The 21,718-nt window shown below is 44.5% G+C and overlaps 1 protein-coding gene and 1 long non-coding RNA gene across 6 annotated transcripts; one reads left to right on the top strand and one right to left on the bottom strand.

Annotated features, from left to right (window-relative positions):
* Positions 1 to 1,784: 1,784 nt before the first annotated feature.
* Positions 1,785 to 14,418, bottom strand: PCED1B (PC-esterase domain containing 1B). 2 transcript variants are annotated; one of them, XM_035002809.1, is made up of 2 exons: positions 14,308 to 14,418; positions 1,785 to 3,906 (listed from the first exon to the last, which is right to left on the bottom strand). In XM_035002809.1, the coding sequence occupies exon 2, from the start codon at positions 3,847 to 3,849 to the stop codon at positions 2,563 to 2,565; it is 1,287 nt and encodes a 428-aa protein (XP_034858700.1). In that variant the 5' UTR covers positions 3,850 to 3,906; positions 14,308 to 14,418; the 3' UTR covers positions 1,785 to 2,562. The 2 variants fall into 2 exon arrangements, with proteins under 2 accessions (XP_034858700.1, XP_034858699.1); XM_035002808.1 differs by lacking the exon at positions 14,308 to 14,418 and adding an exon at positions 10,062 to 10,209.
* On the top strand, positions 9,647 to 21,501 carry LOC118008923. 4 transcript variants are annotated; one of them, XR_004678767.1, is made up of 6 exons: positions 9,649 to 10,077; positions 13,541 to 13,653; positions 14,374 to 14,616; positions 16,228 to 17,594; positions 17,970 to 18,121; positions 20,417 to 21,501. It is a non-coding gene; the product is annotated as an uncharacterized LOC118008923 (long non-coding RNA). The 4 variants fall into 4 exon arrangements; XR_004678766.1 differs by having other exon boundaries at positions 9,647 to 10,077; positions 14,374 to 17,594; XR_004678768.1 differs by lacking the exon at positions 13,541 to 13,653 and having other exon boundaries at positions 9,647 to 10,077; positions 14,374 to 17,594.
* The last annotated feature ends 217 nt before the right edge of the window (positions 21,502 to 21,718 follow it).

Genomic DNA, 21,718 nt, shown 5'->3' on the forward strand with positions numbered 1-21,718 from the left:
AACACTTACGGAGCTTACTTCCTAGTGGGAGGGGCTAAAAGGCAACTACTGGAGCCACGAATGAGGGCGATAAGCAATACAAGGAAAGAATGCGTGCTGTGATAGATCATAACAGTACTTGTAGCTGAAATGATCCTAAAAGGCCTTTTAGGAAGGGACTTGAAAAGTGGGGATGGAAGGATGAAAAGTTAGATATCCAAAGAAACAGGGAGTAGGGGATGTGGAACATTCTAGGCAAAGGGAATAGCAAGCACAAAGACCCGAGTTATGAAAGGGGTTGGCAGGTTGTGTATGAACAGAAAGAAGCCCAGTGTGGCCGAAAGCATAAAGATCAATGAAGAGAGTTCCAGAAGACGACATTGCAGGGGCAGGCGGAAGCCTGACCATGTAGGACAGCAGGAGACCCCATACAGATTTTGCTTGGGGGTAGTGAATTTTGGACTTTTGAGCTCCAGAACTGCTAAGAGGATAAATATGTGTTAAGTCACCAAGTTTGTAGTAATCGTTACAGCAGCCCTAGGACATTAATACACCTGTGCAGGAAAAGACTGTCCCTGTCTGAGTCTACCTGCACCCCTCCCCATCTGAAAGAAACAGGATCATTAAGTGATTGGTGCAATTCAATCCCTAATATAAGATAGTGGATTCCTCATTCAGTGTCTGGTCCTCAGTACTCTACCTCTAAGAACTCATTTTCCTTGCCTCATCTGGCGTGATCAGATTAAAGAGGAATAATACACACGAGCCTAACTCATAAATCACACCACTGATTTATTGGTTTATTCATGAAAATATAAATACTAGAGTCTGCTTACTCAGATCAGCCCCTAAGCACTGCTTTGTCTTGCTTGGGAAGCGTAAAGTCAGAATGAGGCAACGGGTTTATCTTGAGGGCTGATGTTACCAAATCTCATAGCCTGGTGCATTCACCTCCTACCTGGGATTAGAACATTGACATTAGTTAGACAGGTGCTCTCTCTCCTGACTTTGCTGGGACGTTCTGGCAAATTCTGCCTTGCAGTTACCACCTTTCTTGAGTCCTTGATGGTTGTCATCCAGCTGTTTCAGCAATATTCCTTTAGATATGCTACAATGACTCAACGTCCATGTATATATAGTATCTCCTCAGATACTTGGGTCACAGTGTCACCAAGAACTCTTCATTCACTCAGATTCATTCAAGAAACATTATTCAGTACTAAATGCTATACATTGCAGTAGGATATGAGACACAAAGTTAAGTAAGACGGTCTTATTCTTCACAAATTTTATGGCTTTTTAGTAGATTAAAAGCTGCTGTGTATTTCTCCGATAGAGAGCTGATCTCATCTATTTTTTTGTGATTTCATGACTTTCATTTTTTTACAGGATAACATTTCCTGACACTTACTGTCAACTTCAGGAATGGTCCAGTTGAGGACTTACAAACCAGTTAAATCAATCCAATGAAATAATCTACCATTCAGACGTTAGTCAGGTCCTGTTTTGACAATTTTATACAAGTATTAACATTTCACGAGTCTAGGGTGATAAAGACCCTAGCATATAAAGTCTTCCTGATGTTCACATTTCCATAAAACAGCAAAGAGATGGTCATGGCCGTCTGTCAGAGCTGTGCCCTGGGTGGTCCCTTCTGACCAGTAGTTTCATTCTGTAATGGTGATAGACACCATCATTGAGTGCAACTTACTTTTTTCTAATTTTCTCAAGTCAAGAAATCACAAAATCACGAGCATGCCGTGCACTCTACTTTACATACATTGTGCATCTAACCAGTGAGCTTCTGGAGTTACGGAGCTATAGCTGTTTTCACCACCATTTTCATAGAAAGACCATGTTTGGTAAACGCTCCTTCTTGGTGTGACATTGCTGTGGTAGCCATCAGTCCCCCTGGTTTGAAAGTTCATGTTAGTCAGAAACTAGGAAAACTAGGAAAGACTAGTGGAAGAGGGATTTTTGTGTGTGACCTAGGACAAGTCACTCACCTCTCTTAGCTTGTTTCCTTGTTTGTGTCGGTTAAATATTATTTATTTAGCTTTCCCAGTTTTAAAATTCGATGACTCTTTGAGAATCTCTGGAAAATATGATCACAAAAAGTTAAAGCTCTTCTGTTTATTGGTAAGGACTCAGGTCCATCTTATGGAGAACTTCAGAACGATGTTAGCCAAATTCCACTTCGAGTAGTTTATCAAGTAGATGCCATAAACGGTCAGCAGATACTGTCCTTGCTTTGTCTTCTTAATGGAAGGGAGAGGCACCATTAAATAGACACACCCAAACCCCACAACTACTTTCCTGAAACAACTTCTTTATTTCCATTTTCTGTTTACAAAAGACAGACAGGATAGGGGGTGGGGAGGCGGGAAAAATGCTTGGTCACCCCCAGAGAACAGAGGAAGAGGCCAGAGCCGACAAAAATGGAGGGGACTGCCCTTCCCTGCCATTATCGGTGACAGCAGTGACCGAAAAGAAGTCCGAGCACGATCAAAGGCTTAAGTTAACAAGGCCAGTCGGTTTCGGGAGAGTCAGAGGATCTGTCCAGTCCACGAACAGGAGGGGGGTCTATTGAGGCCTTGGCTGTGGGCGGGAATGGGCCGGTCTCCTGGGAGATCTCGGCCGCCGGCCCCAGGGCCCGTAGGGGCCGCGAGGCGAGTGCCGGGGGAAACCCCTATGGACCACCGGGGCTCGCCGCAGATGGGGCATGGCGAAAGGGAGCACGGATGGCTGAGGGTCCATCATAAAGTCGTCTTCAAGGGCAGATCCTGTCTGGGTAGGGGGGGGGACATCTGAATGGAAATAGTTGGAGGAGAACTGATCCGACTGGGAAGGCTGGTCTGAGGAAAAATACGCATCTTGGGGACAGAACAGGACCCGCGGCATCACCTGCTGAAAAGGAAAGGGACGAGGCTGTGCGGGCAAGGGCAGGCGGGGAGGCGGGGGCGGGGGCAGAGGGGGACTCGGGAGGAGGGGGCTGCCCCTGCGAGGCGGCCAGGCCCGCGCGTCTCTGTTGGGCAGCCGCGGCCTCTCACCGGCCGCGCCGGGTCCTTCCCTGATCCACGTGGCCACGCGGGCGCGCCGCGGCAGCTCCACGCCCCAGGCGTCCGCCACGTGCGCCAGCAGCAGCTGCGAGAGGTGGCGGTGCGCGCGCTCGTCCCAGTGCACGCCGTCGCGCTGCAGGTGCTGCTCCGCGTGGCGGAAGTGGAAGTGCAAGTCCAGCACGTCGAAGCCGTGTTTCTTGGCCTCGGTAGAGCTGTAGAAGTTGGCTTCGATGACTCGGCCTCTCAGGGAGTCATCCCCGGGCTGCTGCTTGTGCTGCAGGAAGCCCGCGGTGATCTGCTTGCCCACGGGCATGGCCGTGTTCCACACCAGGAGGCACGACTCGGGCAGCACCTGGCCCAGGAGCCCGAACACGCTCTCCAGGTTCTTCAGGTAGCTCTGCCAGGAGCCCGGGCCGTACCTGGAGAGGTCCCAGAGGCAGGAGTTCATGATGATCACATCCGGGAGGCCGTGCTCGCTGGCCTGCAGCTCTTGCAGGATGGCCTCCAGGTAGGGGGAGTACACGCGCGTGAGGAAGTAGAAGCGCACCAGGTGGTGGTCGTCGCAGAACTGGCGGACCTCCCGGTACTGGATGCCATTGTGCATGGGGCCCATCTGGCCTCCGTCCACCAGCTCGTCCTTTTCGAAGGTCTCCTCCCCCTTGGCCTTGAGCTGGGTGGTAGTGAGCAGGCAGTCCTTCTGCAGCAGGAGCACCAGGTCCTTGTACACGGCCCTCTGGACCGAGTCTCCCAGGATGACCACGAACTTGTTGTGGAGCAGCTGCTGCACTTCAGAGGCCTGCAGGTGGACCATGACGCCCAGGGCGCGCGGCCTAGGTCTTTCCTTTACGTGCGGCAGGTCTTCAGATTGCTAGGACAGAAGGAGAGAGTGGCTGGGAGCGACCCCTCCCCGCCCTCCCCGGAAGGCTCTCGGTGTGGGCAAGCCTCGGGGAAGGGGACGGAGGGTTGGCCTGGGAAGTCCACGCCCTTAAGCCTGGGAGTGGGAAGAGAGCAAGAAGGGAGTCGGAGGAGGCATAAGCCCTGCTTGGCCGGGCCTCACCTTGACCTGTGAACCCCTGCCCCGTGGCTCTTGGGAGGCCCAAGTTCCACCAGGTCAGAAGCGGCCAACCCCACAGGCCCTCCCCTGGCTGGAGGAGAAACTGGCCCTGGGAAGGCAGCTCAGGTGTCTGACCCTGGAGAACGGGGAGGCAGACTTTGCAGCTGCTTAACAATGAGGACTGTGAATGAGCAAGAACGCCCAGAATGCTGCGATATGTTAAACTGAAGAAGTTACATGTCACATGTGAGCCCTATGTCGCTGAAACTATAGGAAATAGATAACACGGAAAGAAAATATGCAAAAACATAGCTTTTAAGAGACATGTAGGATTATGGATGGCTTGCCTTCCCTCCTTTTTTGTAAATATACTTTGTATAATTGTATGTTTCTTTTAATAAAAAGAATTCAGTGAAATGTAACAAACAACAGAGGAAAAGTATGGGGTGCCTGGGTGGCTCAGTCACCAGTTAAGCATCTGCCTTCAACTCGGGTCATGAACAGGACTTGTAAAAAAGGGCAGTAACACTGGAAATAATTCACATGTTACAGCTATAATATTCTTTGCTTTCCATAGGAAGACGATCAGAATATGCCATCCCCAAATATGCCATTTTGGCATAAGGATTATTTTGAGCTGAAGGCGACCGAGAATCAACAGACACAGGAAGAGTTCCCGGCCTAAAAGCAGTGTATAAATTTCCTTTTGAGGCAGGTGCTCCTTCCCCCACCAGGAAGAGAAGAGTCAAGGAAGAAGATAGGGAACTGTCAACACCAAGATGAGTTTTCATAAACTGACTTTACAAAAAAATAGCCCCGATTTTCCATTAGTACCTTCATATATTTCTGAGTTGTCCCCACATTTCATCATCCCATGAAACCCAAACCCCTTTTCCTTTATTAAAATTATATATAAGCCCCTGAATCTGCTTTTTTGAGTTTCTATTCTGTGAACTCCTGTGCACATAAATATTAATAAAAATTGTATGCTATTTCTCCTTTAACCTGTCTTTGTTTAATTCACAGGGCGCCGACACTGAACATAACAGGGTAGAGGAAAAGTTTTTCCTCCTGAGCACATTGCATAAAACGTTAAGAGTTGTGAAACTCATCTTCAAAACTTCAGTTTATTTTCAAGCTGTCATTTACAACCATATCCATTAATGAATAAAAGGTAACAACACACTTCAATATTACCAACAGATTTCAGATGGGGAGGAACATGGCATCCACTTCATACACTTAAACAGAAGCCAACAAAATCCATTGTGGCTTGATATTCGTAGGCTTTTATGCATCAGTAAGCATTTTAATAGGGGTGGGTGGATAGCTACTATTAAATTACACAGTTTTTAAAAGCTATACTATTTGTGGTTTTAAATGGGTACAAGCACAAAAATAAAAACATGAAAATGGGTAGTCTGTAAGAGTTGCCCTAAGAGAACAGTTGAAAATATTGGTTTATTTTTCCCCAAAGAATCTTCATTTACATGATTTTGTTATCAGAAAGAAAAAGGATAGAGCTCATTGTGGTACAACAAAATAAAACCTTAAGCAAACTCCAGATCCCTTTGGGGCTCAGGCACGTTCCTTTGTTTGCAATCATTTCTCACACTTTAAGTGTCTACTCAGTGCTCCACAGAAGGGATATAAAAATGAGTAAAACCTGGTCATGCCCTTCAGGAGCAGAAAGAGTGCTAAGTGCCATGAACATAGAAGGAACAGGTGCTGCGGACTTGCAGGGTCTTTGTGAACAAACAGTACCCCCCTGCCCTAGACCCCAGGCTCCAAAGTACAAAGTGAAGGGGGAAACCTCCTCCCAGAGTTTCTCATGACGCTCTCTCTGGGCTGGCACTCTGCTCCCATAGTGGGTCTCGTCCCGTATAGGATATTGAACACCATCCCCTTCCATTAGAGTTCTCTCCCTGCGGTGGGTGGGCAGATCTGATAACCTGGTGGCTCTCCAGGCAGGGTACTTTGTTTGCTGGGCCCAGTGCGTTCCTTGTCTGGGTGTGAAGTGCTCTAGACTGGGACTCACAAGTGGGAGTCCAATCCACTACTTAAAAGCTGTGGGAGATAGAGGCACTGAAGTATACCCTTGAAGAGCACTGCTTTTGGAGCAACGGTACTTGGGTGTGAATCCCAACTATTCTATTTGCCACTTACTTAGCCTTTCTCTGCCTCAATTTCCCTCATCTGTAAAATGGGACTTTGAGTGCCCACTTCACAGATTTCACGCGAGGACTAAATGTAAAATGGTTAGAACAATGCCTGGCAAGTAATAAGCATGGATAAGGGTTAGTTATTCTAATTACTGAGCAAGTTTCAAAACACCGGGTTAATCATCTATAAAAGGAGGAGGAGGACTTAAATGTTTGCCCTGTTTGTCTAGCAGGGTTCTGTGATGATCGGATGAGACGATCCGAGTGAAAGATTTTGAATAAAGCAAAACTAATGTTTGTTGAGTGGCTACTGGATGCCAGGTGCTTTACAAATGTAATCCTATTTGTGACACAATCTTTATTATTTCCATTTTATAGAGAAGGATATCAGTGTGATGGAGCTAAAATTCAAAACCACCGACGCCAAAGTCTGTCTCTGTAGGGAGACATCCTTTACAGCAGAGACATCCTTTATAGCAGAATGCCCTGCAGGCTGGCCTGAATCGAAAAGCTTGGCTCCTGTCAGGGAGATATTTGAAGACAAGATAGAAGAGTGCTTTGGTGTGTGGCAGGCAGGCAACCATTTCCTCTGCCTGCCCAGGAGAGGTGGTTTATGTGTACTGGGGGCGGGGAGCGGGGGCCTGTGAGTGACAGTATACATATTTCATCCCATACCTTGATCTCGACCAAGAGACATGCAAAAAATAAGTGACGTGGATTTTAGAATAACCAAAACACAATTCCACAGACTCCCAGTGTTTGAGGAATCCTGGCTGCCCTGTGTCCCCACCAGTGAACTTAACCCACCCACATGCCCAGAGTCAAAACTGGGCAAAAATGTCTCCCTAGGAATTTCTCACTGTTCGAGCAGATCAGACTGTGGAAAAGAAGGGAGGAGGAAATGACTGGAAAGAACACTCTAGTTAGAAGTTAAACTGAAAGGAAATTCATGAAATTCTTGATAAAGAGCACCAGGACTGTAACAGGATTAACAAATCAGACCCCCGCCCCGCAGGACTATCACCCTGGGAAAGAATCCTTTAAACTAAGATACCAAGCACTTAAAAACAAAACCTAACAAAAACAAAGTGACTTTTTTTGGGGGGGGGGTGAATGAAGAATAATTAAGAGCTAAATCTAAAAGAAACGTTGGTAAGTTCCATTTTCAAAGCTCTTTTGATTTCCAAAAAATGAAACAAAAGGGGGATTTGAAAACAGATTACTGGTCTTTTGAAAGTAGGCTTCTTTTTTTGCTTCAAATTTGCTCAAGTCACCTATTTGTTTTGGTAGCTATTTTGTAGATAAGAGTAACTCATGCACTCATTCAGGAAAGATCATCGCGAACCCGATACTGTACTAGGTGGAAGGACTACGTGTAAAAAGGCAGTCTCTTCTCTCAAGAGCTGCAGCAAGGAAATGGACAGTAAGAGGCAAATACTGAAGAAGGTGCTAGCAGGTACAAAGGATGTATGCAAATGAAGCACCAAAGCCAGCTGGAGGAGTCAAGAGGGAGGGAGGAGGTATACCGGTGATCCTTGCAATCTGTGATTCCAACCTCAAATTAACACCTTTTTTTTAAAAAAAAAAGAGTTTCATGATGATTCCTGAAATCATAATTTTAAGTTAGTTCCACGCTTTCTATTTGGACTTTGACTAAAGCTCTGACAGAAACATGAATTAATAATGGCTACTACTGTAATAAATGACTTTCAAGAATTTTGCTTAGATTTTTGTTTGGGGGTAATTAATTTTTTAATAGCTCCATAAGCCATGACTTATAAATCATTGACTATTGCTGTATAACTATCACAAACCAAACATGTAACATTTGCTTTTCACTAATCAATGTGTTGTAGAAATTAGGTTAATTTTTTTTTTTCTTTTCTTACTGATCTTTAGTTACAGGAAGACAGACACAGAAATAGGTCAGCTGCTCTAGAGACCCTGCAGTGAGGTCATAAATCAGAGGTGGTCACTAACGATTGGGATGTTGTTTTGATTAGTTGTAGGAAGTACTTGTAACTAGTTTAAAAGTTTCTTGCATAAGACTAACCATCTTAATGCAACATTATCCCGGGAATATAAATAGTTCATTTCCTTCTAACTGCATTTTGGTAATCAAATTAATGTTTTGAACTTTCCAAGATCCCCTTACACTTAATGGACTAGATATTTGTACCATCTTGTACAAATACAGTTATTTTTCAGGAATTCACCTCAAGGTCTTGGCATTTGCTTAGTTTTCTAAGTGGGCTTTAAACTTGTCAAAAATTAAACTGCAGGCCATATAAGGTTTTCAAAGAAGAAAAACAATTCAAACTTCTCTTTGGGAAAGCTTAACGAATGGCCTGAGATTTGCTGGTTCTCAAGACATTCATCTTTTGCTCTGGGCCAAGTCAGTTAACACACTCTTCTGTATAACACAAAGAAGGGGGAAATAATGCAGGCCTACTATTTTAAAAAGTGGTTTTAGGAGTAAATTTTAAAAAACACATAAAAGTACTGTGAGATGCTATGGTACATAATGCAAATTATTTGCAACTATCAGCCAGGAGAAAGTCTGAGCCTAATCCCCCCCACTCCAAATAACCTCACCTCTAAAAGAGGCCTCAACTCTGCAGCCCATTAATTAATTGAGCAAAAATTTAGAGAACACCTGTGTCTACCTGGGGCTCTGACCAGTTGTCATTCTGCAAATTTGACTCACACACCCACCAACTACTGTCAGGGTTCCTCTACTCCACCCCTGTATCACCTAACCCTACCATATGGCCCATATTTCTAACTTGGCTATTCAGTGAGTCCTCACCACATCTAACATCTCAAACACACGTGATGTAAATGGAAAACTGAAACTAGTGGGTTTCAAAGTGGGTTCCATTTTAACCACAAGTTTTCCTCGTGGAGGCAGGAATCCCTGCAGAACTAATCAACTTGTATCATCACCATCCCTACGGGGCCACCATCTTAAATCTGTGATTCTTTCGCAATAAAATATCCACGGAGGGATTTCACACACTTGAAGAGTGAAAATTACCAAGTTTAAAAAAGTATTTTTCCCATAATAATAGGCTAATAGGAAATGTTCCTATGGACTTTAGAAAGAAACGCAGGTGACATCCTTTACGAATGAAGTGGGGGTTCATAATACCTGATAGCAGGTAACTTCTCTAAAAACGAAAGATAAACCATGGAACCTTTATTCAAATAGCCCCATTTAAAAAAAAAAATAACAACTCTTGTTTTACAAAAGGATCTCCTAAAAGTAAAAAAAAAAAAAAAAAAAAAAATCAAAGCAATTCATATAAACAAAAATAGGATTTCAATCGTGTACAGTCTTTGACGAACTTCCACATTCTGATCTCAAACCATTATTTAAACTACATCCGCTAACTCCCTACCTATTACTCCCCGAAGACTCTGCCAGATAACAGAAAGGCAGTGAGCTGGCTTTCCTTTCCAGGAGCCAATGAACTCAGACGTGGACTCTGGCCCCAAACAGCTGTGCGCTCTTGGGCTGACTGCCCACTGTGCTGAGCCGCCGTTTCCCTCTGGTGCCAAACGGGCTAAGATCACCTACCTCGCTGAACAGCAGTGAAGATGAGAGATCACGGCAATGTCTTTCAAGGGCCTAGTACGGAGCGGGCCGTGCTTCAGGCACCTTTAAACCTCGGGCAGGACCACCCCTCCCCGCTGGGACTTCAGAGAAAAACCGAGCCTGCAGACGTCACCTCGCTCCCGTTCCCTCCATGGAACCTTCTAGTGCACAGTCCCCTTCTCCTCCCTCCGGCAGGGGCAGAGCCGTACCTCCTCGCCTGAAAAGGTAACTCCTCAGCTCAGGTGGCTCGCCCTTCCACCTCCTCAGGAACTTTGCTCCAGAATGTCCCCTGGAGAGGGGATAATTATGCATTCTACTTTTTCTTCACTCTCCTTTGGCTGGTTCCTTCCTTTAAGCACTAAACACATTCTAGTTTCTTGCTTTAAAAAAGAAAGGAAACTTCTTTGACTCCACCTCCAGGACAGTCCTATCTTTGGCTTCCCCTTCAAGGCCACTTTCAACAAGAGCTGCTTGCGCTGCCCTGTGGCTGAGTCCTCACCTCCCACTCACGACTCTTACTTTAATGCGGCTTCCAACTCCACCAAACGGGAGAAATCTTGGTCAGGAAATCACCAGTGATTTCCCGGCCGCCCCTGTCAATGGCCACCTCGTGGGCCTTATCACCCCGGCCGCATTCCCAGCTCGTCGGGGCCGGGGCGCCCCGGGTAACTCCCTTCGGAAAACTGCCCGAGCCTGACATCCTTGTCTCCCGGCTCACCTCCCCCACGATCCTGTGTGAGTTGCTCTTTCTGGGCAATTCCCCAACTGTTGGTCTCTCTCAGGACCCACTAATCGGCTCCTTTCTTCCTTTCTTCAACCTTCTTTGCCGGGCTAAATCCATCCACGCTCACGGCATCAGTCAATACGCTGATCATACTTCTCAGTTGGCCCCACACGGTTCTGGCTTACCCCCGTTTTCCCAGCGCAACTATTAGGGGCAACCTCCCCACCACACACACACCAAAAAAAGCCCCACTTTGGGTGGAAACAAATTATTCGGGTCCTCTTATCAATCACCATTTGTATGCAGATGACTCCTGTATTGTGGCGAAGCCCAGTGGCTCGGAGGGGGGCCTGGAGTCAGCCCCCTGGGTTTATATCCGGTTCTGCCGCTGACTCGCCTCTGCGACCCCGGGCAGCTTAAGTAAATTTTTTTTTGCACTTCAGAACACTCATCAACAAAACTAGAATAATACTATGACTTTCTTAAGAAGTGAGGGTTACGTGAACAAAGTCATTGGCGTGAGGTCTGCCACATTTTTAAGTGCTCAATAAATTTAGCCAGCCCAAACTTGTCTCCTGAGCTTCAGGGTATTCAGGTGAGTAGAGTAAAGTTCCCAGGGGATGGGAAGGGGGAGGGGGCACGGAGTAAACCGTCTGTGTGGGCCTCTTATCACTTTCAAATTCTCTAGACGCCCATTTATCCTACTATCAAACTGTGGCTGAATTCCTAAGATAATTCTCTTGTGACCTTTGGACAATCTTCCTAAAGGTAAAAATCGATCATCTGTGGGGACGGCAGCATATTCTTGCTGTGCATTTTCTGAGAGTTGCTATGTAATTCATGCGTGCCACATTGGTTGGGGATAACCAGGTGGAAATAACCTCTGCTTCTGAAATGCTTGGATCAAGGCATTTTTTTATGGTTCGTGACCCTGGCTGCTTCCATTATTCCTAAAAACCTCCCTCAAAATCCTTGAAAGATGGCCTGGATGGAGAACAGTTCAACTATTTCTTGGCATTAAAAAATAAGATGTAGGGGCGCCTGGGTGGCTCAGTCGTTAAGCATCTGCCTTCAGCTCAGGTCATGATCCCAGAGTCCTGGGATCGAGCCCCGCATCGGGCTCCCTGCTCCGCGGGAAGCCTGTTTCTCCCTCTCCCACTCCCCTTGCTTGTGTCCCCTCTCTCGCTGTGTCTCTCTCTGTCAAATAAATAAATAAAATCTTTAAAAAAAAAAAAAAAGATGTAATTCTTGAGGCTATGCTTTAGGGAGGAGGATGTTGCAATGTATTTTGGGAAGCTGAGCACAGTGACCAATTTTACCTCTGTTTTATTAGATTTTATGATGAACTTTTTTACTTTCCATAAATTACTCTTAAATCTTAAGGAAGTGTGTCTTCACTTTGGAAGACTTCTAAAAGGGTCTGGTTGTTATTTTGTGTTTTCTCACCTACTACGCGATCATCTAGGGTTTTGACTTTCGTGTCTTCATTTCCGTTTAGTATGCTAGCATAACTCCCAACATTTTGTATTTAGAAACTCTGTTTTTTAACCTAGGAGATGACCCTTCCTCCTGTGCAGCTCCCGAACGCCTGCGGATGAATTTTGGAACCCATGTGTCCCAAGAGAGCTTTTTCTCACCTCTTTATGTTTGCTCTGTGGTTCGGGATCAATGTTCCCTAACCCACTGAAATTCTGTTTCTGCCTTAAGATCCAGTTCCAAACGCAGGTCTGTCTGAAGGTCTCCCTTTTTTCCCCCAGACAGAAAAATCTGCTTCTTCTGATGGCTGCCCTGAGTGAGCACTTGGTTCTATTTTGTACGATGATTAACCGCCCATGTGCCGTTCCACCCCAGTATATCCTCGTCCTGGATATAGTTATGCCTGGATGGCAGAAGTGGGTCTCACCCATCCTTCTACCCCTTGCAGCTAGTGTCTTCTGCATAATGGTTAGCATTCACCGAGCAGTTACTATGTGCCAGGCCTTCTCTCTGTGCACAGCCTGGTGAGGTAGAAACTCTTATATTCGCCACTGTATGGATAAGGACACTGAGGCTTGGAGAGGTTATGTCCATCACCCAAGGCTGTCCAGCTAGCAAATGGCAGAACTGGTCTGTCATTGCCAGTGAATCTTCTGATGGACGAGATCAGCTTAAGATATTGTTTTGTTTCTTTAGGAGGAAATATGGCTCCTAAAGCTCCTGAGCTTTTAACCCCAGCTATAAATACTAGTTGAGATGGAGAGGAAAAAATAGCCTTATCTAGAAAAAAAAATATTTGCATATCGTTTTCCTTTTCATTCTCTGTTGAAAAACAAAACAAAGCCATGTTTTGTACACAGCTGTAAGTTTTTCCCCTGAGGAAACGGAGTGGGGATGAAGTTCACTTAGTTGGGCTTGCGTCACTGGTAGTTAACTATTCCTCCTAGTGGGTCAGTGGAAAGGTCAGGTCTGTGCCAAAGCTCTCCTTGTGCCTCAACGTTTTTTGGACTTCTGCTGACTACTCCAGATTCTAAGTGGTGGTTGACTAAAAAGTTCCCACGGTTGAAAAGGAAGGGGGAGGGGGAGCCCATAATGACTAAGTGGTTTTCAACTGATGGACAGGTTGGATTCTGAAAATTCTGTCTCCAGGAATGGTCACAAAAGCCAATTGAACGGGTGATGTGAACATGAGGCTGAGTCGGCTGGCTGGGGTTTCGCCACCTCCAGAGCTCACTTCATCTCTGTGTGAGATGCTTACCTCAGCATTTAAATGGGAGAAATGGCTTCCGATGCTCCTCCAAGGAGATTATGCGAAAGAGCTCTTAAAATGGATATTCTTTTATCATTGCTGTTATTCTTATTAACAGTGTAGTATCTGAATGCTAAGTGCAATAGTGTTTCTCTGGGGAAAAATAGGTTTTGAATGTAAAAATGGGATTCTAAGAGTCAGTCTCTGTCTGCCCTCTCCCTGCCCGCACTATGTTGTAGAAGGATCTGGAAGACCTGCGTTCCCACTGCTCTGTGCGTTGGCAGCAGGACTGAGGATTTTGCCAGTCCCAAACCCTATGGCTTGGAACCAGAAGGGGGGCAAGATCTGAGAGGTGAGGAGCTCAGCTGGAGAAAGGAATGTCTGAACTCACCTCAGCATGTTTGAGGGATGGGTTTTACCAGTTAAGAGAGCTTTCCAGTTGAATGAAGGCCTTACATTTATTATTTAGAAACGCTAAGTTCCCTTGTTATTCAGTAATGTTTAGTATCCACGTCACCAGTGTGTTACGTGTTTCAGCTATCTGTTCGTTCCTCTTAAGAACCCTATGACATCGGTATTTTCTTTTTCTCCATTTTATACATTCGAAAAATTAAGTTCGGAAGATTGAGTCATCCGCCCAAGGTCATCTATTTTATAAAAAGCAGAGCTGGGAGTCAGAGCTGATGCCAAGCCTTTGTGGTCAACCACAACATACAAGATTGCACAGACAACAGATGCTTCACATCCTTTCCCCTGTTCACAACTGTCTGTCTCTCTTTACTGTAGGTTTTTAGAGATAGAGTAGTTTACCAATCACAAATCCTTCTCATTACAAAATAACTGTTGTCTCGTTGGGGCTGTGCAGTTAAGTGGGGGTAGGGTGAAGGCGTCAGCATGGTGATTCCACTCTATAGTAAGTGCCCAAGAAAAGAGGATCCTAAGAAAGGCTGCTCAGAAATGTGAAGTTAATGCTTAAAATAAAATGGGAAAACTGGAAAGTACTTACTCATCAAAGTAACTGGTGATTAAAAAGTGTACCTCTCCGTTGACTCTAGATCTCTTCCCTCGACAGATTCTTTTGTCGGCTGTCGATCAGAGGGCCAGGTTGGAGAGCCCAGAGCCCCGGCTGCTAGGCAGATAAGTTCACGTCTGGGTGCTGCTGGGTTCGTGAGCCAGCGGCTGGGGAGAAGATGCCATTTCCGGTGGTATCTGAGGCAAATGACACGAGTCAGCATTTACTTCTTTGCATTAGGAAGCGGAAGACTAATGACCAAAGCTTGAAGGCTCCGGCCCATGTGAAAACACAAAGTGGCAAGTAAATCCAAAAATGTAGCATTTTCCTGGAATCTGGGGCTGAGCTGGTTTTCATTTCACATTTCTCAGTAATTTGTGTGTAGCTTATATTGACTCTTAAACTTTGTTCTGTTTTAACAATTCAGACCCTCAGCTCTTACTACCTTGTGTGTGTTCCCCGCTGAGAAAGCAGAGTGGGGGAGAGAAAGATTGGCGGGGAGGGCAGAGAAAGGGGAAGTGAGAAAAAAGAAATAAGAAAATGAGAAGATTGCTCCCTTTTCTAATTAATTTTTCATAGTAGTAATCCTGTGCTGCTTTAGTTTACAAATTAGGCTTTCAGATCCTTTCCCTTGACCTTCCCATGGCCCTGTGGGTAGAGGAGCAGCCCAGTCCATGGCCACAGAGGACTACAGGCCCCAGTAAGCTCAGAAAGTGGCACACCCACGAGACCTGCTGATCCTCCTCTGCTGTTCCACGGGAAACCTGGGAACCCCGCAGGGAACTGGAGGGTATGGGGGGCGGGGTCTTCCGGTGGGTTAGATAAGCGCCCTGCTTTGTTTTCCTGGGTTTGGAAGGACATGATTTGGAGGCCGAGGAATACCCTCTTCCCTACAAATACCAAGATGAAAGAGAAGGAGGAAAAGAATCAGAAAAAAGGAAAAATGAGGAAATGAAGCTCTAAAAGTGTTCTTCCCCAAACTGTGGACCTTCTATGGTGTTTTAAATACTTTAGGACCGAGTATTTCCCCATCCCATTTAATGGTCTAAATTAACTCTAAAATGGGTTCCTCATCCCACTTAATGGTCTAAAATAACAAGAGTAATAGGCTCCAAAACAGTCCAGAAATACACTCCCTCTGCACTTAGTTTTTGTTTGTTTTTTTAATACTGTGCTGTTTAGGTAAATTGGCCTATAAAGCAACCCAGCTGCCTTTTCTTGAGAAATGTCATTTCACGGTACTTCATTGAATACTCAGTGTGTGGCTCATGAATTCCACCCATTACACATTGTTTTTATTTTCTTATCTCTTATCTCTATTTATAAATAAGTTATTTTGCATTTTCTTCCATGATTTTTCATATACTCGTTGCGTGTCTCAAGGCAAGGCTGCATCTAGAACCCAATGGATAGCTTTGGCATTTTACAATTCAGAGTAGTGTATTACATAGCTGAAAATTGGCCATTATTTGATTCTAGAAATGAGTTTCAACTCTTTCCAGGTTCCAGCTCATCTGTGCATTGTGAGGGTGAAAGGCCTTGTGAGGTCTAGGGAAGCATGACCAGAATTGGCATAATTCTAAGACCAGAGAACAGAGGAGCAGGAATGATGCAGATGATAATCTTGCTTATCCTCTTTGAATTTAAAATAAAATTGTTTGAGACAAAACAGCAGATTTTTCTACTGATTTTCTTACTTCTAAGAACTTATTACGCTATATGGAGACAGTATTGCTGTCTTTTGGCCCCATTTTGTATTCCATTGCTCAGTGAGCTGGCTTGCTTTCTTACCCACCAAACTTCCCCTAAATGATAATGAACACTGATGCGTGTAGAAGGTTTTACACTTAGAATCTTGCAACAGACCCTGCTTATAAAGTCAGGCAAGTTTTAATCATTGTCTTCCCATTGCAGGTGGTGGAACTGAGGCCTGGAGCAAGCCGGAATGACTGTCACCTTGATGGAGTGCTCAGGGCACTTAGGACTGCGGTGTGTCCCCTTGCCCTCTCAGTGGGAGGCCAGACAGGGTGCACCGCCATTGTTATTTTGCTTAGTTTCGGAAGGTACTTAATCCATATGGCAGGGAACTTCCAAAGGTACAGGTGGTATGAGTGAAAAGTCCCTCTCCCTTTCTTGTTTCCTAATCCTTCATTTGTCCTGCCAGAAGTGATGCGGTCATGGGCTTCTTATCTATTCTATCAGAAATATTCTATACAGATAACCTATAGCTCTCTGAAATATTTTGTTCTCTCTTCCTTTCTTCTTGAAGAGTCAACTTTCCTTTTTATTTAAGGCAGATGTCTGGAAAGAAGAATACGAACACCACTTAGAACAGATGTTAACCTGCAGAAAGTCTTTGGTAAACGGATCATCCAGATTGTTCCGAATATTCAGATGTTTGAAATGGTACAGAAAACTCATGGCTCGCGACAGCCTGTAAAAGGAGTTAGGTGAAGCTCATCCCTATGGTGTGGCATTTAGAACTGACCCGGGCCCTCGTACCCTGTCTGGGGACCACTTAAACCTTGATGTGGATTTGAGATATGGTGACTGCATGTCTATTGATGGTGTGAATTGAAGCCAGAGCTATGATGCTGTGAATAAAGTAGCTTTGGGGCCACACAGACTTGGGTTTGATAATGAACTTTGTCATTTATGGCTGCATGATGTTGGTAGTCACTGAACTCCTTGTGGCTTGATTTTCTCATCTGCAAAATAATGACAATAACAGTGGCTACATAGATGCAAGGGTTAAATGAGAACATAGACCCAGAGCACCAGGTATATAGTAGTGTATAATAAAATATGTCAACATCATTAATCGTGGCCCATCCACTAGCTCTTTCATTCATTCAATAAATAATTGTGGCATTAAAAAAAAAAAAACAAAAACCTTGCCCCTATGGAGTTGACATTTGGTTGGGGGAATCAGACAACTAAAATAAATAAATAAATAAATAAATAAGTAAAATAATATGTTAGGTAGAAGAGGAACATGATTGTTGGATGAGGAGGATGCAGGGGCTGTGGGTTGGAATTTTAAATGGGGTAGTGACAGGGTTTGAGACCCACTACCCCAGAATATGGCACCTCAGCATGCTGAATATTTTAAGACAAGGGGACTCGAGAAACGGCTCGTGCTGGAATGACTCTGGGGCCTCCCCTGAAGCAGGTCACAAGGCCCTCTTGAGAGAGGTGCTCTCCCCTTACCAGGAAGAAAGTAGCATCCTTATCTCCAAAGACACCAGGACTCAGAGAGGAATCTAAACAAACAGGTTTTGGTAAGTTCCCCCAGTTTATCACCCTGGTATCCTCTGTCCTACCAGTCTTCATCAAACCCAGAGTGAAAAACACTCAGGCTTAACCTTGCTTTGTGTCTTCATTGAACTTTTTTTTTTTTTTAAGATTTATTTATTTATTTGAGAGAGAAAGAGAGCAAGCAAGCAGGGGGTGGGGGACAGGGAGAGGGAGAGAGAATCTCAAGCAACTCCCTGCTGAGTGTGGAGCCCTATGTGGGCCTTGATTTCATGACCCTGAGATCATGACCTGAGCTGAAATCAAGAATCGGATGCTTAACTGACTGAACCACCCAAGTGCCCCTCTTCTTGAAGGCTAATTTGTATGCTTTTCTCTTGTCAATCTGTCTTTTGTTACAGAGACCTGGCTGAGAACCTAGAAGGGACCAACAGTGGTCTGGAGAAGGTCTCCCAGAGAAGATGACATTTGAGCAAAGTCCAGAGGGAGGTGATGGAAACACCATATAGAAATCTGGGGGCAGGAAGCTCCAAGCAGAGAGAACAATAAAGAGGTGAGTGTGACTAGCTTGGAGTGAATAAGAGAGGCAGACACAGGAGATGGAGTCAGAGAAGAAAGAGAAGTAGGTCGTGGACCATTGAAAGGACTTGGGCTTTTACTCTAGGAGCCATTGTGAGGGGTTTGGGCAGAAAATTCCCACCATCTTACTAATAGACTCTGTGGAGCAGGAGAAGCAAGGAGACTACTTCAGAGGTTATTGAATAACACAAGGGTTGAGGCTTGAACCAGAGTGACATAGCTGAGGAATGAGAAGTGGTCAGCCTCCAGATCCATTTTGAAGGTAGAGGTGATAGAATTTGCCTATGGAGAGAAGATAGGGTATGAGAAAAAGGAAGGAAGGCAAGCCTAGCTCTGTAGTTTTGGGCCTGAACAACAGGAAGGATGAAGTTGCCATTTACTCAGATGGAGAAAATTTAGCAGAAACAAGTTTAGGGGGTGGAAGACAAGAGTTTGATTTGGGGCTTGTTACATTTGAGATTCCTTATACACATCTAAATTGAGATGTTGAATGGGGATTTGGATATACGGGTCTGGAGTTAGGGGGAGAGGGCCAGGCCGGAGATATCAATTTGGCTTGGATGCTGTCACCAGTGGAGAGGGTGAAGCTAGGGAGGAAAAGAGGTTTGAGAATTAAAACCTACGCTAGTGGAAGAACTCATAGGGGAGACTGAGGAGGAAGAGTCAATGAAGCAGGAAGAAAACAAGGAGAGTGGGAGATCCTGGAAGCCGAGGGGAAAGAGTGTTTCAAGGGAGGACTCAAGAGACATAGTCTGTGTCAGAGATAGTTGATAAGTCAAGTGGGATATTTGACCATTGGCTGTGCAGGACATTGATGACCTTGACTGAGTGGTAGGGACAAAGCCTGCTTAGAGTGGTTAAGAAAGACAAAGAGGAGAATCAGGGACAATACCATCCTGGAGGAGTTTTACTATAAACAAAGGGAAGTAGAGAATGAGAAGTCCGCTGGAAAGCGTGGGAGCCCAGGGCAGGATGCCCCAAAATATGTGGCAATGGCATAATGATTATTTTTAATTAATGTTATTTAAGAAACAGCCAGTATAACAAAAACAGTCTGACCATCCTAGGTCTCTAGAAAGCAGGTAATAAATCTCCCATGTGAAAGGTACCCTCCCGACACTGGGAGGAAGAGACACATCCTTATCATCAGAGACAGGGAATCAGGGCTGAAGAAGCTTACATAAGCAAACCTTGTTACTTTTGCTGATTTACCACCCCAGCCCAAATTCTCTTTATATTCCTTGCTAATTGACAGTCCCAAACATAAGTTTTCTTTGTCCTGTCAATTCCTCATAAACTTACATTCCTTTGTCTAGAAAGTATAAAAGCTGCCTGCCTTGGTCAGTTCTTAGGTCCCGTATCTATGAGACCTCTGTGCATATGAATTAAATTTTTTTTTTTTGCCCTGTTAATTTGTTTCATGTTAATTTCTTACACCACCCAGAAGAATCTTGACGGGCAGAGGAAAATTTTTCTTCCTCCACAAGGGGGAAGGGAGGTTAAGAGAATTTTATTTTCTTTTAAGAGGGGAACAAAAATAGTATATTTGTATGCTCATAGGAGTAAGTCAGTAAATAGGGAAAACAGGTGATGCAGGAGCAATGCTGGTGATTGGTTGGGATCTAGTGCCCAAGTAGAGGGGTTGGCCTTGGCTAGGAGCATACATGGGAAAAGGCTGGGTACAGGGGCATGAGGCTGCTGTATGGGTAGGTGTGGAGGCACCAGCTTGCAGAGCTCTTCCCAACTGCTATATTCTCAGAGAAATAGGCAGTGAAGTCAAGGTCACCCGCTGAGAGTGAACCTGAGGCAGGTGCTATTAGAGGTTTGAGGATCAAGGAGAAGGTATGAAATCATCATCTGGGAGATGAAGGCGGCTATAATTACTGAGCAGCATGGAGGCCCACTGCAGGCTGGGAGCCCCTGTTTGAACTGAGAGTGTTCACCACGGATTGGTTTTCTCTGGTCTGTTTTAACCCCATGGGATGCCGGTAGCAGAATCAGGACTCAGTCAGGACTGAGGTTTTGCCTTTCGGTGTCCATTAATGTATCTTAATATGCCATTACAAATTTATAATGTATTTTAAACTATGCTTTATTTAAAAGCAAACCCATAAAAGCCAAATATTTTAGACATCAAAAAATATGAGTATCGGGATAAAAATGATGTTCCTTTAATATTAACAACTCTTTTAATAGTTCCAGCCACAGATTAGTTTAAGCTGATCTTTATATGAGCTGATATCACTTAATTCACATTTTCTATTTCCAGGAACCCTGTTATTTTTCTTATCATCTTGGAACGGAGTGCAAGCAGGCCAGAAATCAGCCTACGAAATATGTACTTAGAATATACTTATTTCAGCAAACTGCTGTGTGTTTATGTTCAAATCTATGAGTGGCTACCTTAAAAAAGGATCAAATTTGGCAAGTCACAAAACAGTATGTGTATTCTTTTTGTGGCTTGAAACAGTCTGTGTATCCTTGATGGATCATTTCTCTTCAAAGCACTTGCATTTAGCACTTTTAAGCACATATGAATAATTTGTTTCTACTGAGGCACAAAGTCTTCTCTGATAGAATACTGAGAATTTTGAGACTGGATTAAAACTTGTCATGAGTTCAATTTAGTGGCTTTTTAAGAATTAAGTTCTGCACTGAGTCAGTATATGCACACTTCTGTGTTGTTGAGGAGCAAGGCTGGAGTTAGAGTTTGGGAACTTATAGGTTGAGAAGAGCCAAATTATAAGAGAGGAATTTATAGAAGACCCCATTCTGTCAGGACTTCTTAAAATTTTCTACAGACTTTCTTAGAATTCGTATGTTTTATGCAAGTTCTCTGTTCTGCTCCAATACAGCTTAGTGGTTCAGAGCATGGCCTTTGCAGGCAGAAAAGTTGAGTTCAAGTCTGAAACGTGCGAGCTGTGTGATTTTGGGTAAGTTACTTAACTTCTCTGGCCCAAATCCCTCAGGGGAGATTGAATATGCAAAGTGCTAAGCAGAGTGGTTGGCATGTGGTAAATGTTCAATTTATTCTAGAAATTAGTATACCTATATCCATGCTTCAGTAACATAAAAATAGGCTTTAGATGACTACCACTGAATAGAATATAAACACTGACAGGTACCCCATTTGATGGCACAGCTCTGTGGACTGGTGTGTCCGTATCCCTGCAGGAACAGACTTGACAAGTGGGGAAGAGGAAAGGCCTTAGGCCAAGTTGAGGCTCTGGGAGTTCTAGCAACTGCCCAAATCCCAGCCAGCCTAGCCACTGAGCTTGGACTAAGGACCAGGCCTCCTGAGTCTCAGGCTCATAGTCCCAGAGACACAGTTCATAAATTTGGGGGGGGGGGGGGGGTGGCAAAAAAAGGTTTACAACCTTTTTCATAAAGAATAATTTAATATCCTAGGAGAATTGGACCTTGAATGGTTTAGCAATGTCCCTTACCTCTAAATAATAGAGAATTTGTGAACTTTTATAGAGAAAAACTATTGAAAAACTATTTAAAAACTATTTAAAATTGTCAGATCGTGGGGAGCCTGGGTGCCTTAGTCGTTAAGCGGCTGCCTTCG

The sequence above is a fragment of the Mirounga leonina genome, unplaced genomic scaffold, assembly GCF_011800145.1.
Source record: "Mirounga leonina isolate KUSES-001 unplaced genomic scaffold, KU_Mleo_1.0 Mir_126, whole genome shotgun sequence".
Taxonomy (NCBI): Eukaryota; Metazoa; Chordata; class Mammalia; order Carnivora; family Phocidae; genus Mirounga; species Mirounga leonina.

Coding starts and splice junctions, on each gene's coding strand:
- PCED1B (XM_035002809.1), bottom strand. CDS start 3,849: ATGGTCCACCTGCAGGCCTCTGAAGTGCAGCAGCTGCTCCACAACAAG.